The 23,621-nt window shown below is 38.8% G+C and overlaps 1 protein-coding gene across 1 annotated transcript in view; it reads left to right on the top strand.

Annotated features, from left to right (window-relative positions):
- Nucleotides 1-23,621, top strand: part of LOC100052267 (acyl-CoA dehydrogenase long chain) — a 58,985-nt gene that overhangs the window by 24,410 nt on the left and 10,954 nt on the right. Inside the window, exons 6-11 of the mRNA XM_070269221.1 lie at nt 1,669-1,833; nt 2,677-2,864; nt 4,104-4,217; nt 15,649-15,943; nt 16,649-16,773; nt 18,614-18,691. Coding sequence (XP_070125322.1) covers nt 1,669-1,803 — 135 coding nt within the window. The 3' untranslated portion in view covers nt 1,804-1,833; nt 2,677-2,864; nt 4,104-4,217; ... (1 more) ...; nt 16,649-16,773; nt 18,614-18,691. The remainder of the gene's footprint in view (nt 1-1,668; nt 1,834-2,676; nt 2,865-4,103; nt 4,218-15,648; nt 15,944-16,648; nt 16,774-18,613; nt 18,692-23,621) is intronic.

The raw sequence follows: 23,621 nt of genomic DNA, 5'->3' as shown, positions 1-23,621 counted from the left end.
TAGAACCAAGCCACCACTACTGCCTTCATTTTTTCTCATGTAGACAACTCTAACATCGTTGGCCCATTTCCCATTATTTGTAAGTGTCAGCATTGTGGATTTTAGAGCATAAATCTTCTCATAAAGGGCATGGGTGTTAGGTGATGAGAGTAACCAACACCATTTTGTACCTCCACTATTTCAAAGGGATAGAGACAAAAATAGATCATTTGAATACAATTTGATAAGTACTAAGATGATGGTAAATTCAGGGGCTATGGGAGCACTTAACCCAGCCTGGGGACTTTGGGAAGACTTTTTGGAAGAGGTGCTGTCTGAACTTCATCCAGGATGAGTAGGACTCATCCTAGCAGAGTTGGAAAAGGGCCTCCCAAGTAGAGGAAACAAGATTTCCAAAGACCCATAAGTAAGGACGACCTTGGAATATGGGGGACAGCAAGTAATTCAGTAGAGCTGATGTGAGAAAGGGGAATGAGGGAAAAGTGGGGCAAGAGGTAGCGGGACTGGTAAGCTAGTGCCAGTTTGTGATGAGTTTTATATGCCGTGCTAAGGTTTAGAATTTATCCCAAAGCCTATGAGGAGCTATTCACAGATTTTAAGATGTGAAAGTGGTGTGATCAGATTGCATTTAGAAAGATCTCTCTGACATCACGATGGATAGTAGAGCTGCAGAAAGATCAGTTGTAGGAACTTAAGTAAGAAACGATGAGGGCCCTAAATAAGATATGGCATGGAAGTGAAAGGAAGTGAATAGATTGAAAAAGTGTTGAAATGCTTAGAGAGAACTAGATGTCAAATTGAATACAAAGCAGTATGATAACACGATTTATTGGCGCCGTTCATTGAGATAGGGAAAATAGGTCAATATTCAGGATTAGATGGAAGTAGAGGTGGGAAGGAATATGTTCTGCCCATGAGTTATCAGTTGGAACGCCCTAGAAGCAGGTTGATAATACAGGTCTGGAAGCTAGCAAGAAATTTGACTTAGATAAAGGTTGGGAGTCATCGGCTTATGGATGGCAAGTAAAGCCATGGAAGTGGTTAAGATGACCAAGGAAAGATGCAGAACGAGAAGATAATTATAATATTTGCTCTCAGTATATTTGTTTTCTGAATAAATACTACCTGATAATCTAATATCTCTTATTTAGTTTGTTGTTTTATCCCTCCTTAATCAGTATCTTCCTTATTTAGGCCATTTGGAAAGAAGTAGGCCGACTATCATGAAAATCAAAACTATGCCTTTTCAAACACTGTCAAATCTGAAAGTACAAAGACTTTAATGGTATAATGCCATTTAGAGCACTATAGATTTAGATTCCTTTTTCTCATCTGCAGCTTCTTTCTAAAATACAGTTCATCATTTTTATAGACAATTTTGTTTTAATTTGAGAGAACATAACATCTGTTAATGATTATTATTATTTACAATATTAATAATGGAAAGAAAATGTATAGGCTTCATCTTTGAAGCATTGGGTATTTCCCCTGCTCTGTAATAACCTCGTGTGTGGATAATGAACTCTGAAAATACTTGGATAGAGGACAGAGGGTGGTACGGAGCACGTCTTTTCTGATTTTGCGTTCTTGAATGTACTTTCCCCCAGTCGTGCCTTGCACATGGCCCTGAGTTACCGTGGAGCATCACAGTATATCGGGGTGTTGCAGGTGTTCATCGCTAATGGGTGGCTCAGTGATGTTGTGATCGTAGTGGCGGTCACAGATCGTGAAGCTCGCTCTCCTGCCCATGGCATTAGCCTTTTTCTGGTGGAAAATGGAATGAAAAGATTTATCAAGGGATGAAAGCTACATAAAATGGGACTAAAAGCCCAGGTAAGTCATAATATAAATCATATTCAGGTAGTAATTCAGCTTACTCAATTATTAATGATAAATGATTATTTATAAACAATTGGGTTTACACAATTATGCCTTATATAGAGAACTACATATGGCCCAATCATATGTTCCTATGCTAAATTCCAAAATACGCTTTTCAGAAATAATAACGGAAATTTACTCCAGCATTTATGCAACTGCATCTCTTTCTGGTGGTGAGTAATGGAAGTGAATTTTGAATATCTGCTTTAGAAAAGGCAAAATTAACTGCATGACAATAGGCCCTCTATTTATTAAACTGATTAAAGAAAATTATGAAATAAGAACAGGAAATATTTTTTCTATTATTTTATAATTATTTTTCAATTACCAAAAATCCCCTACATATTTTGCTTAATGTGCATTAGAAATCCTTAGTCCTCAGTACCTAGAGAACTGGACAATATTGGAACTAGAATGACAGAGTATTGAGTGGGAAAGCCACAAGTTGTGGAATCAGATGGGCCTAGCTTTGAATCCCTAGTTTACCACTTCCTCGTTGTGTTCATTAACCACTCCCACATGGTTTCCAGTTTTTGGGGTTTTTTTTTGTTTTTTTCTTAAATGGAAATAATAGTCACCTCATCGGGTTATTGGGAGATTTAAATGAAATAATTGTGTGATCTCTTAGGGTACTGCAGAGTTATTCTGTGAAGATGTACAGTTGCCAGCTAGTGCCCTATGTGAAGAGAATAAAGGCTTCTTTTAAAGATTGGCCCTGAGCTAACATCTGTTGCCAATCATTTTTTTTCCCCTTCTTCTCCCCAAAGACCCCCAGTACATAGTTGTATATTCTAGTTGCAGGTCCTTCTAGTTCTGCTATGTGGGACACCACCTCAGCATGGCTTGATGAGCAGTGCTAGGTCCAGGATCCAACCCGGTGAAACCCTTGGCCGCTGAAGCAGGGCGCATGAACGTAACCACTCAGCCACGGGGCCGGCCCCAGGAATAAAGGCTTCTATTACCTCATGCAAGAGCTTCCACAGGTCAGAAGTATTAAAGATTTTATCTTTTGATTAGATAATGGACTTGGAATTGAATAACATAGAACTATATAAATCCATGCATACAAAACTTGTGATACAGCCAATCATTTGAGTGTAACTTGAAGTCATAAAAAAAATATATGAGTTGTGTAGGCTAGATAAGCAAATAACTGAACTCAGAGGTACCCAGTCAAAGCTTATAAGTGAGTAGGGAAAAATAGATATTTCAGTTCTGTGATTCTTTCTTGGAATGATTTTAGCTTCTTAACTACGTCAGAGATTCTTAGCTCTTTGTAAGGAAGTATCAGCCAAAACATTTGGCAGGTTTTTTAATAATACTTGGGAATCAAAGGGGAAAGCTGTTAAGTTCACACTGAGAAGTTTTGGCCACACAGGGTCAGTCTTCACATCTGTGTTTTTGGAGTGTGGTTGGTGAGTGATCATTGACCTCACAGGTCAACATAAGAGAGTGCATCTGCCCAGTGACTGCCACAGCATGGGCTAAACATGAAACTGGGGACAAGGGCTAGGAACACTGGCATGGAAATAAAATATGAAAATCACCATCAAGATGGAATTAAACTGACTATGGATACCTTTGCACTAATAGGCAGAATTTAAGCTGTGCACTTTACAATGTTGATTTCCAGAGATATGTTAGGAAATGTGATGTGCAGAGATCAATAACTTTGGAATTTCTTTTCTCATAGATGAGTAAAGAGAAGAGAGAATTAAATAAATTACATAGATATCTATATATAGTACAATCATTCATAAAAATAATGGTTTGCTGGGGCTGGCCCCGTGGCCGAGTGGTTAAGTTCGCGCGCTCCGCTGCAGGCGTCCCAGTGTTTCGTTGGTTCGAATCCTGGGCGCGGACATGGCACTGCTCGTCAGACCACGCTGAGGCAGCGTCCCACATACCACAACTAGAAGAACCCACAACGAGAAATATACAACTATGTACTGGGGGGCTTTGGGGAGAAAAAGGAAAAAATAAAATAAAATCTTAAAAAAATAAATAAATAAAAAATAATGGTTTGCTTTAGAAAGTTATTACAGATATGTTAAAATATTCTTATAAACCTCTATGGGAGTCTTTTCTTATAAAGAATTAAGAAATAAACTAATCTTTAGGAGTTTTATAAAGGTTAGTTATAGAATTTATTATTATTGAAATCAGGTGAAAATCACTTTTGTAATTAGAATAATGTTCAAGACCTAATTTTTGGGTTATAGGAAAGGCTATTGATTGCTGAGTTGGGAATTTCAGCCAGTGAATTCATGTTTGAAGAAACGAGGACCTATGTTAAACAAAGAGAAGCCTTTAGGAAAACAGTTGCACATATACAGGTAAGTTTGTCATCATGGTTTAGTATTAGATGATATCACTTTCCTCATCTGAAATGCATCTAGGCTAAACATAAATATGGAGTAATTTTCCTATACGTGGTGTTAGAATCCATCGGAGTGGATGAGGTCACTGAAGGAGAGAAGGTAGAGAGTAAGACAAGAAGCGAGCCTAGGACAGAGTCCTGAGAAAAATTACAAGATTTAAAGGTAGAATAGGAAAGGAAGAGCTTACAAAGACAACTGAGAATGGACAGTTGGAAAAGAGAAAGCAAATCAGGTAAGTGTTGTCAGAGAAGCCAAGAGAAAGAGGATTTCAAGTAGGAGGGAGTGGGCCACATGCTGCTTAGAGGGAAAATAAGATGAAGGTCAAAGAGTGCCCATTGGGCGTAATGATATGGAGGTTTAATTCATAAGAGCCATTGATGGACTGGTTTGCAGGTGGTGCCAGACCAGAGTGAGTAGAGGAGGAAATGGAAGTGAAGAGGTAAAAATACTGATGGCAGGCAACTCTTTCCTGAATTTGGCCCTGAATGGTGGCTGAGAGAAAGGTTGATGACTGGGACCAAGAAGAGAAAAGGGAGGAGCAAGTAGGGAGGAATTTTGGGGGTCAAGCGAGATATTTAGAGATGGTTAATTTTTTATTATTATTATTAGGATGAGAATGCTGGAGTATATTTTAATACCTAGAGAAAGGATTTAGTAAAGTGGGAAAGATCGTAGATATGGAGAGGATGATTAGCTGCGTATGATCTTTGAGAAAGTGTGAAGGTGGGTGGCAAAGCACATGGAAAGATAGGCCTCCCCACTCGTACAGGACAGGAGAGGTGCTGCCTCCATTGTAGCAGGAGGAAAAGAGGAAAGGATGGGCATGGGTTCAGCTCTGTTGGTAGAAAATGGCAAAAGCTCTCTTCTGAAGACTTCCATTTCCTTCAAGAACAATAGGGAAATTCAGTTCTTGAAAGAGAAGTAGGTGAAGAGGGCGTGTACCTGTCCGAGGAGAGTGAGGAAGGTTTGAAATACCCGTTCAGAGTGAGAGACTGAACTAACTAGAGAAACACAATAAGCCTGCTTGCAGTATCCAGGGCTCAGGTGAGGTTACTGACCATGAATTTATAGTGGTCCCTTCTGTTTTTGTGTGCATCAGTCTTACTAGAAGGGTTTAACTGCCAGGTTCAAGCACAGAGAAGGTGGATGATTGTGTTTAATTAGGGTTGGGTTTTACCAGGAAGTTTAATGTATTTGCAGAAGAACTCAATATGTGGTGGCCATAATCACTAGCAACGCCAATCAATTTTAGACCCTCCAGTTTCTTCTTAAATGAAGGAACAGTTTATACACAATGCAGTCATCAAATTGGTGAAACATTTTACCAGCAAAAACCCTGGAGTTGGAAATCTACTTGAACAGTTTGAAGTGCTCCAGGTACTTTCGCCACAAGCGGCTTTACTGTAGACATGTCTGCCGCAAGCATTTTCGCTGCAAACATTTTTGCCACATAACTAATTGGTTTTAAGGCAATTTTGCTGCAAAAGGTAAAATAAGGAAAAATAAAAGAGGGACATTAAAAAGGACATAATGAAAAATTAATCACAAAACCAAAAAGACTTTATTGTCAAGTACAAAATATTTGAATACATTTAAAATGTGTGTAGATTCACGGCACTACTGCACAAATAACTGACTTTATTTTGCAGGTTATACCTAAGCATTTGTCAGCCAAGTCTTTTGTTCTTAGTATTACACTTTTTTTTTTTTTTTTTTGTGCTTGTGATGCATCTATGCATCTTCTCACTTGGCATCCATTGCACTTTTTCTTCTTCACTAAAATTTCTTCCTTCATTAAGAGAGGCATCAGTTTCCAAATACTAGGATGCATATTTGTAACTGAGCTTTGTATGGCACTGTGAAAAGCCTTCTACTCTGTTTTTGTTCTTGGTATACTGTCACAGTGTCCATTGATAGACATTCCAAAGTTCTATGGGAAATGTGAAGCTAAGATTTATATAATGTTGACCTTAAACAAATAGATAGCCAGTTCTTTCTCCAGCACAAATGGGTTCATTTGGGATCAGCAAAGAATTGCAAGTTGGGGTCTGCAACCATGGTGAGCTATGTGCAAGATCCCAGCAGTAAGGAAGGAGAAACTCTTTTATAGAGGGGAAGAGGAAATTTGGAAGGCGGTTGTAAATGAAGAGTCCATTGGAGGAATTGAGAGTTTGACGTTAAGTGGCTTCTGTTTACTAATTTGACGTTTTCCCCCTTTGATCAAGATCTTTCTCTGAAAGCATCGCTGATCAAGAGTCAGGTTTTTCTGGTTTCAGCAGCTTTTTGTCCCTCAATACCAGGAAGGACTTTTCCTCAGTGATGTCTTACAGGGAAAGTGCACAGATTGGAAACCTATTGAGGTCACTGACCTTCAGGTAACAAAGAGGGGTGGAAGGGAAAGCTCTTAGCTTTTTTCTTTTCTAAAGTCCATATGTTATGAAGGTCATAGGCATTGGAGATTATCAGGAGTGTTATGTCATCATCAAAGGTTTGGCGGACAAACTTCCAACATGCCTGCTCTGGACATCCTGGGAAAGCTGTCTCATCAGAGACATGTAGTCTGTTTCAATTCTGGGGAATCTTTACTTTCAGGTCACCAGCTGACATGCAGGTCCAGTCAGGGTTTGGTGCTTTCTTTAGGTGTGTCATGCGAATCCGAGAGTCAATTCCCTGGAGTTTTGTGGCACAAGGTTAGTTAACAGCACCTAACAGGGGCCTTTCCAGTGAGGTTGAAGAGAGTCCTACTGGAGGTGTCTTTTCCAATAGACAGAATCTCCATGTTGCAAGGTGTGGTGCTTAAGGTCTTCATCTCCCTGGACTGCACTGTGAAAGATTGCTTTCTCAGAACATGGTTATTTTTAATAGAAGCAATCAGGCCTTTGCAATACTAGAGTATATCTCATTTTATCAGCTGTGGGTCAAAAGAGGCAGGAGCCAAGTGCCTTGGGTATCCTGTGACTCTCTCAAAGGGTGAGAGTTTATGAGTTCCAGAGGGGGTGGATCTGAGATCTAGAAGGACCAACTGCAATGCTTTTGGCCAAATTTTGCAATTGAAGATCTCTGCAAATTTTGCCAATTGAGTCCCAATATCATTAGTGCATTCAACTAAACGAGAGGACTGAGGGTGGTAAGCAGAGTGAAAGTGTTGTAAAACCAGCCAAAGAGTGCAGACTTGTTGAAGTCCCAGACTGGTAAAATGGGTTCCTTGATCACCGTGAAGCTCGAGTGGAGTTCCCCAGGTGGGATAGTTCTTCCCAAAAGGACTTTCGCCACAGAAGAGGCAGCAGCCTCTCTGCAAGGGAAGGCTTCAGTCCACTGAGAAAGCACGCAAACTAGGACTAGAGCATATTTGTCTCCATGAGACGGGGAAGCTGTATAAAATCTATTTGCCAAACCTCAGGTGGCCCATTAGGCAGTTTAAAAAGTCCAGGGGCAGTACAAACGGGCTTCCCTGGATTGTAGTTTGGTCGAGTGGGAAACATGAGATAGGCACTTTTTGTGGCCTCATTAATATTTCCCCACCAACATTGATTCATGAATGCTGTCGTTTTGCGAGTAGACCAACAGTTTAATGCATGCACAGTGGTTAGGAGTGGGAATTTGAGAATCTTTGGTAGGACTCAGTTGTTATTTGGTCTGAACCAGACCTCTTTTTATCAAACCAATAATTGTTGAATTTCCAATCTTCTCTTTCCTTTTCTGAGGCCAATTATTTGGCTTCTCTAGCCAGTTTTTCTAAGTTATCATTTGGGGAAATATCCTTTTGGACAATGGCAGAGGCTGTTGTTGGTTCCTTTAAGGGCTGCATTTCTTGAAGAAACATCAGCAAGGTGATTTTCTTTGGCTTCCAGGAAGTCAATTTTAGAATACCCCAAGATCTTAACAATAGCTAAAATGGCAGGTAAAAGTATAGCATCCAAGAATTCCTGAACATAGGCACCATTTTTAATTCCTGAACATAGGCTGATCAATAGACAGGTTCTCTGCACATAGTGGGCCTGTTCCTCAGTGCCAGGAAGGACCTTTCTTGGTTGTTGTGTTCCACAGTGGAGCGAAAGTGCTTAGTGGTTGGAAACCATTTAGGCCTCATTTGAGTAATACGGAAGTTCAGGAGGGAGAAGTCTCAGGAATTTCTTATTTAAAGTCTGTGGTTGGCCAAGGTCATAAGCATCAGAAATCATTTTAAATTGTTGAACTAACATCACTTTATTAGGTACATCATCTTTACAAATGTTCGACAGGTGATAAGTACAGAATTTTGCAATAAGTATACAGAGTAAGATTAAAAGCAATACTATAAGCCCAGTTTGCAGGATGGTTCTAAATCAGGAGCGCAGACCTGACGGTAACCAGCTGACCAAATCAAATACAGTGGATTATTTGGTGAAACTTGTAGCCAATGTGCTTGCTCTCTAATCTTATGTAATTGGGTTTCTATTTCCCCAGAGGCATTTATCCATGTGCAACAGGAGGTGTTCACCACGGCGCAGACACCTCCTTGCTCAGCAAGGAGATAATCGAGGGCTATGTGATTATCCAAAACTACCTTGGCCAGTGAGTTAAGCAACCACTGCTGAGCTGAAATTGCTTTGGCTGTGGAGTCAGCCAACTCATCTAATGTCAGGGAGACATTCCTGATCGTTTGTTCATTGGCACTCACTCCGATCTGCGGGAGGAAAGTATTCCCATGGTGGCAAACCCAGAATCATGCACACCTCCTGGAAGTTCTTGGTGAAAGTGGTTATAGAAGTTTAATGGGACAGACCAGCGAGAGGCCTCTGTTTGGTCATGTAGAGAGAGTAGGACAGTCAATACAGCAAAGGCACACTGTCCTTGTGTTCTCCAGCTGTCAATGCAGTGAGTTTCCCAAGCATAAAGCCCATTACAAAACTTCCACATATGAGAGTATAACCAGGGGCTGTACATAAGGCTTCCACATAAGTGAGGGTATCTATGGACCCATTCATTGGTATAGAGGCTTTAACGTATTCTAAATAAGGCTCACACATTATGTTGTTACATCCAGAGATGTTGCCAAAATATATGGGTATAATCAAGAAATTTACAGACTGCCCAAGTTACATTGGGGGTGCCATCAAATTTTTCATACAACTATTCAGAATATCTTCTCTTTCCCTCCCAAGGCTGGATTAAATTGAAACAAGGTACAGGTTTAGGCAGGCTTATCACTCTGGCTATAAAACTGGACTGTGGAACAACTTAGACAATGGCGTTTGAAATCCCAGTGAAATTCTTAAAGGGTCATTCCTGTCTTGGACTGAGTGAGGTTTCTGATGGCAAATCCAGCAATCAGAGAGGGTTTTTTTTTTGCAGAGGATTGGGAAATGTGGACAAGAGCATTGTCCTTCCAAGAAAGAGAGGGAGAAAATAAAGGAAAAAGCAACAGTGAGAAGAGGGTATCCAGGCCTGGTCCAGTCATCTTGGGAAAGCTGTCTGCCTCAGATGCCAGCTGCTTCTCTTCTTAGCCAATTTGATTTGGCATCTTCAGTGTTTGTGCAGGATCAGATGTCAGGCGCAGTCTTCTTTAGCTGTGAGATGTGTACCCAAGGCTCGAGTCCCTGAAGTTTGGCTGCCCTGTACGTAATGAGGAGGACCTGGTATAGTCCCTTCCAAGGATATTTCAAGGGCAGCAAAATATTGGAAATGTTAGTTTGGAATGTTGTAGTCTGACATTTAAGGAAACTAGAAGAATTTAGGATCTAGTCCAGCTTAGAGGTATATAACAAAACCTTAAAGACAATTAATAGGACTAGGAAGGGGCTGTTCTAAACAGAACTAATTTGGGTTTAGCATTTGAATCCTCAGAGGGTCCGATTTTAAAGGGGCAGGTGTTTGCTGGAGAGGTGACTGGCTGTCTATTTGTTTACGGTCAACACTTTGGTGGCTCATATAGGGATCCAAGACAGACTCCCAATGACTCCGAGGCTGGTGAGGGAGTGCCGTCCCCAAGGAAGGAAGGGCACCAAAGAAGTGGGGTGTACAGGGTAGTTATATTCCATCTTCAAACAAAGAGCATACATCACATCTGACAGGAAAGTCCCTTTGACAATTGTCACAAGATGCTTAGCTGGCACAGCAGATTAGTGGTCTGCAGGTTGGTAGTCACAAGGTGAGTGGTCACAAGGTGAGCACAGCAGGTCAGTAATTAATCCTTAGTTTAGGGAGAGATACTTATCCTTAAATGCGTATTTGGGGGAAGTTGCAGCCCTGTCTTTGAGGGCATCAGTCTCGTCTTTGGGACATAGTAAATATTTAAAGCAGATGTACAATGCGCGCTCAACAGGCCACATCAGGCTCTTTTGGAAAAAAACAAGGTCAGGCTGAATTAGATTTAAACCAAATGGCTTCCTCCTATACTCCAGTATATCCTGTTGCTTTTAATTTATTTATCAGTTCAAATGAACAGCCTGATTTAAAGAGTCAGACCAAAGTGCCACCCAACTACTTGCAGACAAAGAGGGCCTTAACCAGAAAGGGATGAAGCCTTAAAACAGATCTCAAATAAAGCATGGAGAGCCTCAGAGGCACAGAAGGCAGAAGCTCAGATCCAGGAGAAACACTGACCCCAACTCCAGGGCTGGTGAGGAAAGCAGCATGCTCAATGGGCTCCTCTGTGAGTACTGCACCTGTTTGCCACCAGCCTCGGAGTTGTTGGGGGTCTTCCCTGGATCCTGATGTGAGCCACCAAAGTGTTGACCTTAAACAAATAGACAGCCGGTTATTTCTCCAGCAAAAACTGGTTTATTCAGGATCAGCAAAGAATTGCAGTTCAGGCAGTTCAAAACCATAGCAAGAACGTGCAAGTGCCCCAGCAGCAAGGGCTGTTGTAAACAGAGGAATTGAGAGCTGATGTGTAGCAGCTTCTCATTGGCTGAGCTGTGACAGTCTCTCATTGGCTGAGCTTCCTGCCGGTCAGGAAGAGGAAGTCTTTCTTCTTGCTCTCGGGCTCTGCTATCATCCCAGGGCAAGAGAGCTCCCCATTTTGGCCTCGTGACTCCAATTTAATGATATTTCTATTTATTAATTTGACTGTAATATAAAAATGGGAGTACTGTGTCAATGGAGAAATGAAACCAAACTGTCAACCGGTTATTTTGTCTTTTACGCACAATTGCCTTATAGCCAATTAGGTATGCAGGGAAAATGTTTGCAGCGAAAATTCTTGTGGCGAAGATGTCTGCAGCAAAGATGCTTACTGCGAACATGTCGGACATGGTGTTAAGTAGAATGACTTGCCTGAGAGGCTTTGTGAAGGGAAAGGGGGAGATGACACACTTCGGTAGCTTTTCAGGAGCAGCGCTATGGAAATTAAGTTCTGGCGTGGTGTAAATCCTGGCACAGCTGCTTCAGTCTGTGTGGTCTGGGCAGGTTGTGTTCTCTCCCAGAAGTACTTTCCTGTTTGTGAGATGTGACTAACATCAGTAGCTACCTCGTAGAGTTACTCTGAGGATTAGATGAGATAATACACAGAAAGTGCTTAGAATATTGCCTGCTTAGTAAAGTAAGTTCTCATTAAAGTTAACATTATTGTTATTTTTCCCTTACGTAATGCCTTCCTTCATTTTGTTCCACCAAGGGGAGTTTTTATCAACTTCTTCCTCTTGCTCCTAATCTGGATTTGCTCCATGTCATTTTTGGGAACTCTTTGCTACCAAATGTTCTTCAAGTTAACTGTTTCCATTCTGAAAAAACTTCTTTATATCCTAACTTTCTTATTGACATATAGATCTAAAAACAGTTCATCTGAATCTGTAAAAATGAGGCACACAATCAAGAAAACATTTTAAAAAACAGTATGACTTGACTTGCCTGGATTGTAATTTCCTTAAGAGCAAGGGTGTCGTACTTTGTGTTCCCTTTCATTTATGCATGACTGATTTACACATGTCACTGACTTCTCAGGGACTGCCCTCTTCCCCCAGGCATTTAGAAATGTTGGGGGGCGGGGTGCACTGTGACAGGGGTGTAACTGGTATTTCGTGTCCTGGAGGCCAGTGTTGGTTAAATGTCCTGTAATTCAGAGAGATCTTTGTATAGCAACTAATTGTGTCACTCAAAATGCCAGTAGTCTCCCATGGAGAAATACTGACATACACAATTTATTCTTTTTTGTTTCACTGAGCAAATATATATTGATTGCCTTCTAAAGGTTGTGTGCTGAAATGTAATTTGATAGGTCTAACTCTGGAAATACACGCTACAGCCTCCTAACAATATGAAAAGAGTGATACCACTGGTATCACTCTGTGACTTTCCCAACTGTACCCAAAGTGGAATTAGTATCATTTGCTTCTCAAATTAACCACCACCACTTTCACATTAAAAACGTGTATTAAAATGCTCATGCCTTTAGCCCTATTCTGGAAACTAAAAAAAGTGAAACAAATAGACATAATTTATATACCCTTGGAAATCTACTCTTCCTGTGTCTGTGGACTTCATATGAACTTACAGTAAAGATGACTGATATTACCCGTATTGCCTGTATAGCTCAGACTGTTAAATGTGATTTCACATTTAACCATGAAAAAAATAGAAAATTGATATAATGTTTTCCTATAGGAGAAAAAAGTTCTTCTCTTCTAAAATATTTATTTATCTAATATGTGTGTATATGTGTATGTATGTATATATGTATTTTGATAGTAAAAACAGAAGTAGTTTTAATCCTTTTCAAAGCAAGCGTCATTTTATAGTTGCCTTCTTTCAAAGTAGTTTACTAAAATTTCACTAGGTGGCAGTAGCATTCTGCTTCCACAGGTATGTGATTGCTATGAGTAGTAGTGTGTTTTCCAGCTAAATGTATGTTCTGAGATTTCTGAGACATTTCTTCTGATCTTCATGTTTTATCTAAATAGGTATCTTTGAAGAACGTGTTCGTGTTCAGTCTCGGTGTGTACTCAGGAGACAGGAGGCCAGTGCGCACCTGCCCGTCTGTTCTAGAGCTGGGGTCATGTGGCTCCCGTTGCTGAACTGAAGTAGACAACCTTTAAATGTCATGTTATACTTGGCCAAATGTCATCTTATGACCATATAACTATTCAATTTCCTTTCTCTTTGTTATCCTTCAATTTTGAATATTTGGGGCCTTTCTGACCATTTGGATGAGTTTCACAAAATATGCTTTTCTTTTAGAATGGAGACCTACATACTTAAGTAGCAAGAGTTACAAGATTTTCATTTCTTTTCATCCATACTCTCCATAGTTGACGTCAAGTCTTATGATTTTCCATGGAATGAACAATAAAATAGTGAAATTCAGATACTAAATAATGATAATGTCTGGCATTTATTGACGCTTTCTGTGTGCCAGGCATTGTCCCAAATGGATTGTCTCACTTTTTTTTTCCACAACAACTCTGTTGAGTAAGTATTATATTCATCTTCATTGTACAGATAAGAACATTGAGGCATAGAGAGGTTAAATAACTTGACCGAGATTACAAAAATATTTTAATTCTGAGACCTACACTCTTAAGCCATACTTTACTTTTCCAACCCAGAAATTTAGATAGACCTTCTTTTCCTCCAATTCACCCACGGACAATGAAGTGAAAATTCAGTGTTCTTTTCTAATGCAAGCTTTAGGTATTTCCTGTGAGGTATACGCTCTTGATTTTAAGGTAACAAAGTTCTAGGAAAGGAACAGGAGAGGTGAAAAATAACACTTCTGTTCCTACATTCCTCCAGAAGACCTTGAGTGTGGGGTTAATTATAAAATTAGGTAGCAAGCCTAAGTTGTTATATTTTACATCTGGGGCATAATATAGTAGAGCACAACTATTGCTGTTGTGTAAATGGAATACTGGGTTTGACAACCTCTCCAAAGCATCTTCCAGTTCCATAATTCTATGATTCTAAGAATTTTGTCATTCAGAACTCTGAAAGAGACAGCATCTGATCCACTTAGTAATTTCAGGGGAGTGTTTTTTTAATGCCAGCTGCAGTATTATCTATTAGTAACTGTTAATAAATATTAAAAAATGCTGCCTCAAGCATGTCGATCATTCACAAAAAGCTCCTTACTAGTAACATGTGGTACAATTATGAGCCACCATTCATTAGAGAGTAATTTCTGAAAGCATGATGCAGTGTCTGCAGTGAAGAGCAAAGACCAGAGCTGTTTAGTAACTCTGAATTCAATGCCAAGAATGTGTAAATATTTCATCTTTTTATCCCCAGATAGTAAATTATGTACTCTTGGAGGCATTAATTCCTTCAAACCTGTGGACTTCACTGAATGCACTGAAGCAAGAATTCTAAATGAGCATCCTGGTCTGAAATTTAACTTCAGCTTCTAGAAGCTCCCAGCATTCCCACAGAAACAGCTCTCACATGAGAGAATTGGGCTTAGAGATCTTGATTGTCTCACACTGTAAATAGCGCATAAATTCTCAAATGTGCCATCATGGGGGGAGGGGGCAAAAGTATCCTGAGACTTGTCAGATTCCCCTTTATTTTCTAAATGAGGCATCATAGGTAGTGTCATTGCACTAAACCAGGAGCAGGTTTAGAGCTCAGTTTCAGGGATTTTCATGGAATATATACTCATCTGTTTTCAGTGTATAGAGGAGTGTTTCTCTACTCTTTTCATGTCTTGTTCCATCTTTAGATTTGCTGTGAGTAAACTTGGATTGAGGGATGAAAGTGAGAAACTTTGTGCTGACTACAGAGTAAAGATTTGGCCTAATTAGATATAAATGAATAGAAAGGAAGATAGAAAAAGTAAGGGAAAGAATGAGGGGGAAAGAAAAGTTTTGATGTAACTGAACATGTTCTGAATTAGAGGCCAGGGTACAGAGGTGGAAAAAGAGTCACACCAGCCTTCCCTCCGCTTGGTTTAGGATCATTTGATGCCAGTGACATTGTTTCTAGAACAGGGAGGGGTAAAACCGAGGCAGAGGCAGCTGGTTGGATTTTTCACGAGCACAGTAGCTATGCTGACACACCTGTGAGGCATCTGCCCCTCAGAGCTCCTGCTGCACCTGGTACACCCTGGGCTTGCCTGGTCCCGGGTCTCATTAGACCCCTTTTCTACGCTTTTCCAGAAATGGAAATCGCCCAAACTGTCCCCACCACAGTGATGTGGAAAAGTTTGGTTTTGTGGTTTGAGCATTGCTGTAACCAGTAGCAGAGGCAGGGCCAGTATCCTCGGAGAATTTGGTCCCTAAAGCCTCCCTCGAAGAACTCAGTCATAGCTTTGGACTTGCCACTGCATGGATGGGGTGCGTTTCACTTCTCCTTTGAGTTTCACTGTGCCGCCTTTTGTCACTAACTTCAATGCCTTTGATTAGCCACGGTGAAGGTCTCCCTCCTAAATTCCACAGCAGAATGATCAAAACTCTGTTTCCATCTGAATTTCCAGAAGGAAGATACAGCCAGCTGACCATAGCTGGGCCTTGAACCTACAGTGCGGTGTATTTTGGGAGGTTACTCAAGATGGAAAACCAGTATTTCAAATACAAGCCAGTTTCCTGAAGGAGGTTCAAGAATTGGTACCAAAGAGACCAGATGTAAACCCAGAATTCAAGGTGTGAGAGCCAAGAGTCAGGAATGCAAGAAAATTTGATTGAAGTGAGAGCAGTCGAGAACAGTTGAAGATGGTCCGGATAGAATGATGTCCAAGAATACTATTGATTGTCTGTGGCCAGCAGGAGGAGGTATGTAGGTGTGTTAACATTAACAGTTCCAGGCCATTCAGTTCAAATTAGAGACTGTGCTAGACAAGCTATGGAGAGCATAAGAGGGAGGCTGGGGAGAGGTGGAGAGGTTGGGGGAACTTTGATCTTTTGAGTGCTCTGATTCTGTTGTTCTTCCGTTGCATTCCACAGACCTAGATTAAATGCTTTGCAATATAAAATAATGTCTAATAAGACAAATAAAATTTTTGATGTTGTCCCTCCAGTTTATTACTTTATTACTTTGCTCCAAGACAAAGAAGCCGAATAGAGAAACGTGTGTACCTAATTTCATTAATAAAGAAAAATTCTTCATGGATTTAGATTCCAGGGGAAAATCAATGTTTTCAGTAGCTGTACCTAAAGGTCTGTACCACAAGATGGTGCTCATCCATTAAAGTCATGCTGTTTTTCAAGAAGTTGCCCCTCAATGGTCTAAATTTTTTAATCTAAAACATGAGATGTTATTTATGTATTTACTTTTCTTTTAGTACAAGTTTTCTTAACAAGGAAATACAGTGGGTTTTAAATTTAAGCTGTTTAGTTAACATGTGCCTCTTTTATGGAGAGAAAACCTCCAGGAATTCCACTTTTGTTTTGCTCTAAAGATCTTTTATTATATAATTTTTGATATGCTAGTGACTCAAAATGTGCTCATTCTCTTCTTTCATTTCCTTTAAACTCGAGATGGTGCAGCATAAGCCAGCGGAGTTAAAAACTCAAATTCGTGTAACCAGAGCTTTTGTGGACAGCTGTCTCCAGCTGCATGAAGCGGGCCGTCTGGACTCAGCCGCTTCCATGGCAAAATACTGGTATGCGGGCGACAGCGATTGCAATGTGGTGTTTGCACAGGCTGTTAGGGAATTCTTCCAACTTTAGACTCAGGCTGGAGGGTCTCAAAGGAAGAAGCCTATGTAAATGAAAACTAGAAGCGAGAACCAACGTATTTAAAAATGCTGAAAGGTCCTATTAAGCGTATTTATAATGTGCTAAAAATTACTCAAGTTGATATTTAACTTTTAGCTTGCCATTGAAAATAAAATATTAAGAGATTGAAGTAGGATGACTGATTAGTTCATTCAAGTAATAGTTTAATTTCAGCTTATCTGAAGAGCAGCAGTTTAGTGAGACCAAAAAAGAACAGTAAAACTTAGAGACCTGAGATCCTGAGATAGAGTCCCAGTTCTTTCACTAAATAACTGTACTCAAATTTAATTCTCTCTGGGCCAAGATTTTGACATCTGTGAAATGAGTGGATTGGATTGGATTTTTATATTGTGGTGTTTTCCAGATCTAAGAAAAATTTCTAAAGAAGTGGCTGTCCCATAAAAATTGCACACACTCTACTAGGTAAAAAGGAAAAATGTCCTATTAACTTTAGAAAGGCTTTCATTTGCATTAAAGATGATTAGCAATGTTATTAAAGATGAGTTAATTGAAAAAAGACCCCTATAAGGCTTTTGTGTATTTTAAGATACAAGAGCATAGTTTAAATCAGATTCGGGAAGTGGGTTTGGTTTCCTCTGTTTTACAAAAAACAAACATTCTTACATCTCATTAACCCAAAAATAACCTAGAAAAAATTCCTGTCATTATTCATTAACTTGCATTCAGTTCAGTCAGAGGTAGAACAGGGAAATATGCAGAAGAGTGCTTTATGTAATGATTCCAAGATAATAAAATTGCGGGGATGAAATTGGTGTGGAATTACTAGGAACTTAGACTTTTGAGGAAAGCATTTTACATTTACCTTTATAGCAAGTTCTTTGACTAGTTGGAAAAAGTGTAAAAATATTTTAGATAAGATATTTTTGGAAGAATAGATATTTGGACAGCTTTTGACCTCATTCTTCTTTGAAAACACTGGGTTTATAGACATGCTGATATTTCACATTGAAGCAGAGGAAGCGACTAGTTATGGCCCAGTAAATATTTCACTAAAATACTTACCAAACACAAAAATTTATAGAATTCCAACTATTGTTGCCCCCAAGTCTTGTCTGTTAATCATTATATTGTTACTGTATTCTTAGGGATATCCTCACCTGTCCTCTGGCTTAAGTTAAAAATGATTTTAAATAGGAAAATGTGTCTATGCTTTCCTTTGCTTTATGTTTTCCACTATTGAAAAATAAGTTGAAAAGAATTTTGAGCTAAATTCTATTTTTATCTTAAGTTGAATACAATCTCTACCAGTTATCATATGGATTTTAAAGATAATTAAGATTGTTGTGATAAGATCAGAAAAGAGTATTTCTCAAGTATTGCATATTAATACACATATACTTCAGGAGTAATAATTCCTAAATCACCTTTAATAAGTTTACTCTATGATGGCATGTACTTTAAGAATAGTCTTCCTTCTTAGGTTTTCCTTTTTTCTTTCAGTTTATTTCTGAAAACCTTAAAAAAACTTTTTCACAGTTACTGAAATTCAGAATTGCAACCTTCAAGTAGGAAGAGACATCTTGGAAGGAGAAAAAGACATATTACAAAGGCAAAAGGAAATAGGTGGCTGTAAAATTATACAGTTAACTTAGATCATATAGAGAATCTAAATAAGTTAGACCAAATTCAAATTTTTACTATATCCTTTTCAGGCCTAAAGTAGCCAAAACTTAATAATCTAAACTTTCTACATTTTGTTTCCAGCCTCAACAAGAACCCAGCCAGAAATATAGTTGATGAGGAAAGTATTCATTGTGTGAAAACTCTCCTGAGATTTATTTCGTATGTAATTTGTATCAATCTTCTCTGGTTGACTAATATGGCTAACTTTAATTGTTTGATAAATGTATGCATGTAAGCACTCATAAATCATGTTTCCTGATTGTGAAGCACCTCATGAAAATCCATTTTAAACGTTTCTTTCCTGCTTTTTTATTTTGGTCGTCTAGAGCATCTGAGTTACAAAACAGACCAGCTTATGACTGTGTTTAGCTCCACGGAGGCGGGGGGTACATGTGGGAGTTCCCAACCGCAAAGTGAATATGGCTGTGGTATGACACTCTCCTGGATGATGGGAAGAGAAAGGAAAATTTCTTTCCTGTACTTTGTACATTGAGAATAGAGGGAAAAGAGGTGCAAAACCTTTGCATTTTCAACTGACTGCAGAGTGTTTTCAGGCAGATGGCAATAGCTTTATGTTATTGGCTCACCACTACGATTTTGTCATTTTAAGGAAAAGTGAAGAGACCAGTAGCCTAAAGCTTGATGCTTGGCTTTATTGAATCGTTGTACAGAAGGACTAATATCACTTTTTTATAGTTTAATAATATTTTATTTTATTGATTAACCATAATTATACAGGTTATTTATAGTTTTTTACTATGACAACAATGCTACAACACTTTTATACATTGATCTTAGATACATGTGTTTTCGATTACAACAGGACAGAGCCCCAAAAGTAGTACTGCTAGTTGAAAAGTATGCATATTTGAAATATTAATACGTTTCTGGATTATTTCCTCCCGTTTGCAGCAACTCAAATGAACAAAGTCTGAGGATGACTTCTCCTCCTAAGCTATGAATGTTATTGCCTTTTAAAGTTTGTGTTAATCTAATGGGTGAAAAATAGGTTATTATTCTTCCTTTAATTTGCATTGACTATTAATTATTTTATTTTATTTTACTGTGGTAAGAACACTTAACATGAGATCTCCCCTCTTCACACGTTTTTAAGTGTGCTGTCCAGCATTGTTCACCAGGCGCGATACTGTATGCAGATCTGTAGAGCTCATTCATCTTCCTAATTGAAACTTTATGCCTATTTATTAGTGAATCCGCATTTCTCCTCCTCTTAGCCACTGGCAACCACCATTTCTGTTTGAGTCTCTGAATTTGTCTATTTTAGAACGTCATATAGGTGGAATCATGTAGTATTTGTCTTTCTGTGACTGACTTATTTCACTTAGCAGCATGTCCTCAGGTTCAGCCAGCTTGTCACAGACTGCAGAATTTCCCTGTTTTAAGGTTGAATAGGATTCCATTGTATGTATATACTACATTTTCTTTATTCCTTCATCTGTCCATGGACATTGAGGTTGTTTCTGCATCTTGGCCACTGTGATTAATACTGCAATGAACATCTGCCTGCTAATATTGCTTGGAGGTCCTGATTGCAATTCTTTTGTATAAATACGTAAAAGTGGGATTTATGGATCATATGGTAGTTCTGCCTTTTTTTAGGGACCTCCACACTGTTTTCCATAGTGGCTGCACCAAGTTAAGTTCCCTCCCACAGTGTCCAAGCGTCTGATTTCGCCACATCCTGACCAACACTTGCCGTTTGTTTTTTTGTTAATAGCCATCCTGACAGATGTGAAGTGACGTCTCATTGTGGTTCTGATTTGCATTTCCCTGATGATTAGTGACAGGGAGCATTTTTTCATATACCTGTTGGGTATTTAGATGTCTTCTTTGGATATAGCACTTGTTTAAAAGGAAAACACAGAAAAATGGCACTACAGAAAATTTAACCTGCATCTGAAAAGGATCTAAGTTGTCATATTTAAATATTTGATTATTTACTTTGCTCTAAAAAACAAAAGTATTAATTTCTTCCAACTAGAGTTATTTCTTTCAAATTAAAAGAAATTAAATACACACTTTATTATATCACATACAAATCTTCCTGTTATTAGTTTAAAGCAGTCCAAGTTTGTCAATAGGCCGCATCCTCTTCTGTATTTCTCCCTCCATCTCTGTAATTTCTCCTTTCCCTCTTCCCATAGTCTTTTGCCTCAATAACTTCCTCATGGCATTTCTCCTCATCACTCTAGAAAATATATTTTTCCTCTTATTTAACAATATTTTCAGTTTATAAAATTTTCCCAAGGAAGTTTTTGCTTTATAGAGGGAAGTCCAATTTAGTTCTGAATCTGAGAATGAGAATGCTGTGGGCTTCTAAAAACTTTCTAATTTTAATCTAAATACAGAGTATCTAAAGGGAAAAATGATCAAACTAGTATTCAAACTGACTTTCAAATTTATCACTTTGGCAATCATAATTGAAAACATTTGATGCACTTATAGTCCTTAATGAGGAAAATAAACATTTTATTAAAGTTACACTTAGAATAGAAGCTCCAGCATAGATATAATTTACTAGTTTTCTGTAGCCATTGGGCAGCTCAGAAAGCTCAAATCACAGGGTGTATATAATTTATAATCTTTTATAAAAACTCAGCAAGAACTAGGGCTTGTTCCTTCCTTAGGAATGTGTGCATGCAGTAGCTAACTGGCTTCTTTTTTTATCCATCCTTGGACTTGGGTTTTGCTCTATCCTTCCAGAACTGCTTCAAATAGGCCTTAATCAGAAGCAGATTTATTGTTTAGCTTTGTATAGTCATGACACCAGGAGTAAACACTGAGTTACGCCAGCACAAATTAAATCATCACGGGAATTTTGCCTGTGCGTTTTCATGTTTTATTCAGAATATTAATTCATCTCATGCACAATATTCGTAATGCTAAGAAGGTTAAATAATAATGGATGTTTCTATTTTCTACTTCACTGTGCTGTTACAATGGCTGCTGGGAATGTAGCCACGTCGTGGCTCATTGTGCGTCTAGTTTAGTTTGGGTTCTAAGGAAGGCATAGCAGGTGGACAGGGCCCAGGATCAGAGTGCAGCATCAGTCTTGGTCTCTTTTCTCAGAGGCAATTCCTTCAGGTCAGTAACAAGCAAAAATTGTAGCTTGATGGCTTCTTTGAAATCCCTGGCTTCAATTTGAAAGACATGTTTCCTTTCAGAAATAATAATCCCCTTCTTGGCCAGCTTATTAGTTCAAAGATCATATGAACTTTTAAACTAGATGGCTCTCTCTCTCCCCGACGACATCGGGAAGGAACTTTTTATAAGATAATGGAAGAGAGCAGTAGATAATATCAAAAAAGCTAATCCAACAAATTAGGCAGTATGTGGATGCAGTGTACAGACTGATTTGATAGAAAAAAATCATGCTAATTGTGTTTCTCATATCCTCAGATTAAGCTGTATTATTTGTGTGTGTGTATGTGTTGCTGACTCTTGGTTTCACAGATAAAAGTGGTACCTTTTTTGCTTTTCTGTTTTGTTTCATTTTATTTGTTTTCGGGGTTTTTTTGTTTGTTTTTAAAGAGCTGGTCTTGAGCATGTGAGTCTGTTTCTGTCTTACTCAGGCTTGGGACCTCTGAGAAGTGGGGCTTGAGTTTGCCACTTTTCAGGCCTTCTCTGCTGTGCTGGGAAGAGCAGCCAGAGATACAGAGCGTCATCCCTGTGGGGCTAAGCACCCTCCTGCTGCCTTGCTCTGTGCACTTTAGTTGACGACTGAATTTGATTAGTAACCTATAAAAGGTCTACTGATCTCTGTCATTGCCTGCTCCACTGGAACGTCCTTAATGTGAAACACATGCCCTGCCCGGTCCAGCCTGAGCCCGCTGAAGCCGAAGCCAGGTGGGCCCAGTAAATGCAAGCGCTGGATTCTGTAGGCAACAGTGGAATCTCTTCAAAAGAAGAATTATATTTGAAAACACAAAGGTCTCTAGGTTTCATGTTTCATCAGAGAGTAGGTGTTGAGACTTTAAAATTCCTTTGTAATACAGTAATTGAAATAAGTAAATAATTACCCAGTTCTTACTGTTTGCATGGTACCATGATGAATATGGAGAATAATAACCAGAATTGGTCATGTTCCTAGAGAGCGGTCACATTTAATGTCTCAATTAAAAATTATTAAAAAAAAGAACAAACAGATTCTATACTTAAAAAATATGCCTTTGCATTTGTCTGCTAGGAAAGTCTGAAGCTCAATAATGCTTCCCACCCACCTGGGCCAATGACAGTCTTGTGCTGTCATAAGAAAGGTCCTTGCCAACGTGCTGGGACACCCACCTTCTCCCTCCAATGGCCAGTACTCTGTTATGTGACCATGAAATAGCAGCCATTAATTAGTAAATGTATTAACTTCTCTGCCTCTCGGTTCCTTTACCTGCAAAACGGTAATATTTATCCTCCCTAACTCCTGAACTGAGAGGATAAAATGAGGTGAGAAAAGGTAAAAACAACTGTACAGTGTCGTGGTTGCTGTCACCGCCACCAAAAGTGAATTCCTAATAACATTTTTTTGTTTTTTTCTAGCAGTGGACTCAGCCACTCAGTATTTTAACTTCCTATATTACTGGAGTGACTATTAACCATTTCCAAAAAATAAGTTACTTGTTAACTTTGTGGGAAGTAATATTTTCTGAAGCGTCAATTTATACCCGTGATGGCGGCAGTGATGGTGGGAATCTTAAAGAAATGTTATAAAATACGTGCTCTCTTTTTCTTTTGTTTTCTGTAAAACCAGTGGATTTAAACTTTTTGGGGAAACATTAAAGATAACAAGAAATTAAGACATTCCATCCATTTCTAAATCCCAAACAACCTCTTTTTTAGAATGCTATTATATGTGCTGAATTTCACAAAATTAAATCAAATGTAACATATTTATAAAAGTTATTTTGAATTTGTACTCTCTTAAGCAAACTAAAACAAAGCTATGCAGGTAATCAATATCTTAATAGAATTTTATAATTATACCAATCTGGGATGAATGCCATACTGAGAAAAAAGTAATTTATGAAGAAATTTTATTGTTTGGATTTTATTAAATGAATACTTTTGTTACCTGATG

This window comes from Equus caballus, chromosome 6 (assembly GCF_041296265.1).
Source record: "Equus caballus isolate H_3958 breed thoroughbred chromosome 6, TB-T2T, whole genome shotgun sequence".
Lineage (NCBI taxonomy): Eukaryota > Metazoa > Chordata > Mammalia > Perissodactyla > Equidae > Equus > Equus caballus.
The sequence above is the reverse complement of the archived record's forward strand: the minus strand, read 5'-3'. Positions and strand labels throughout refer to the sequence as shown.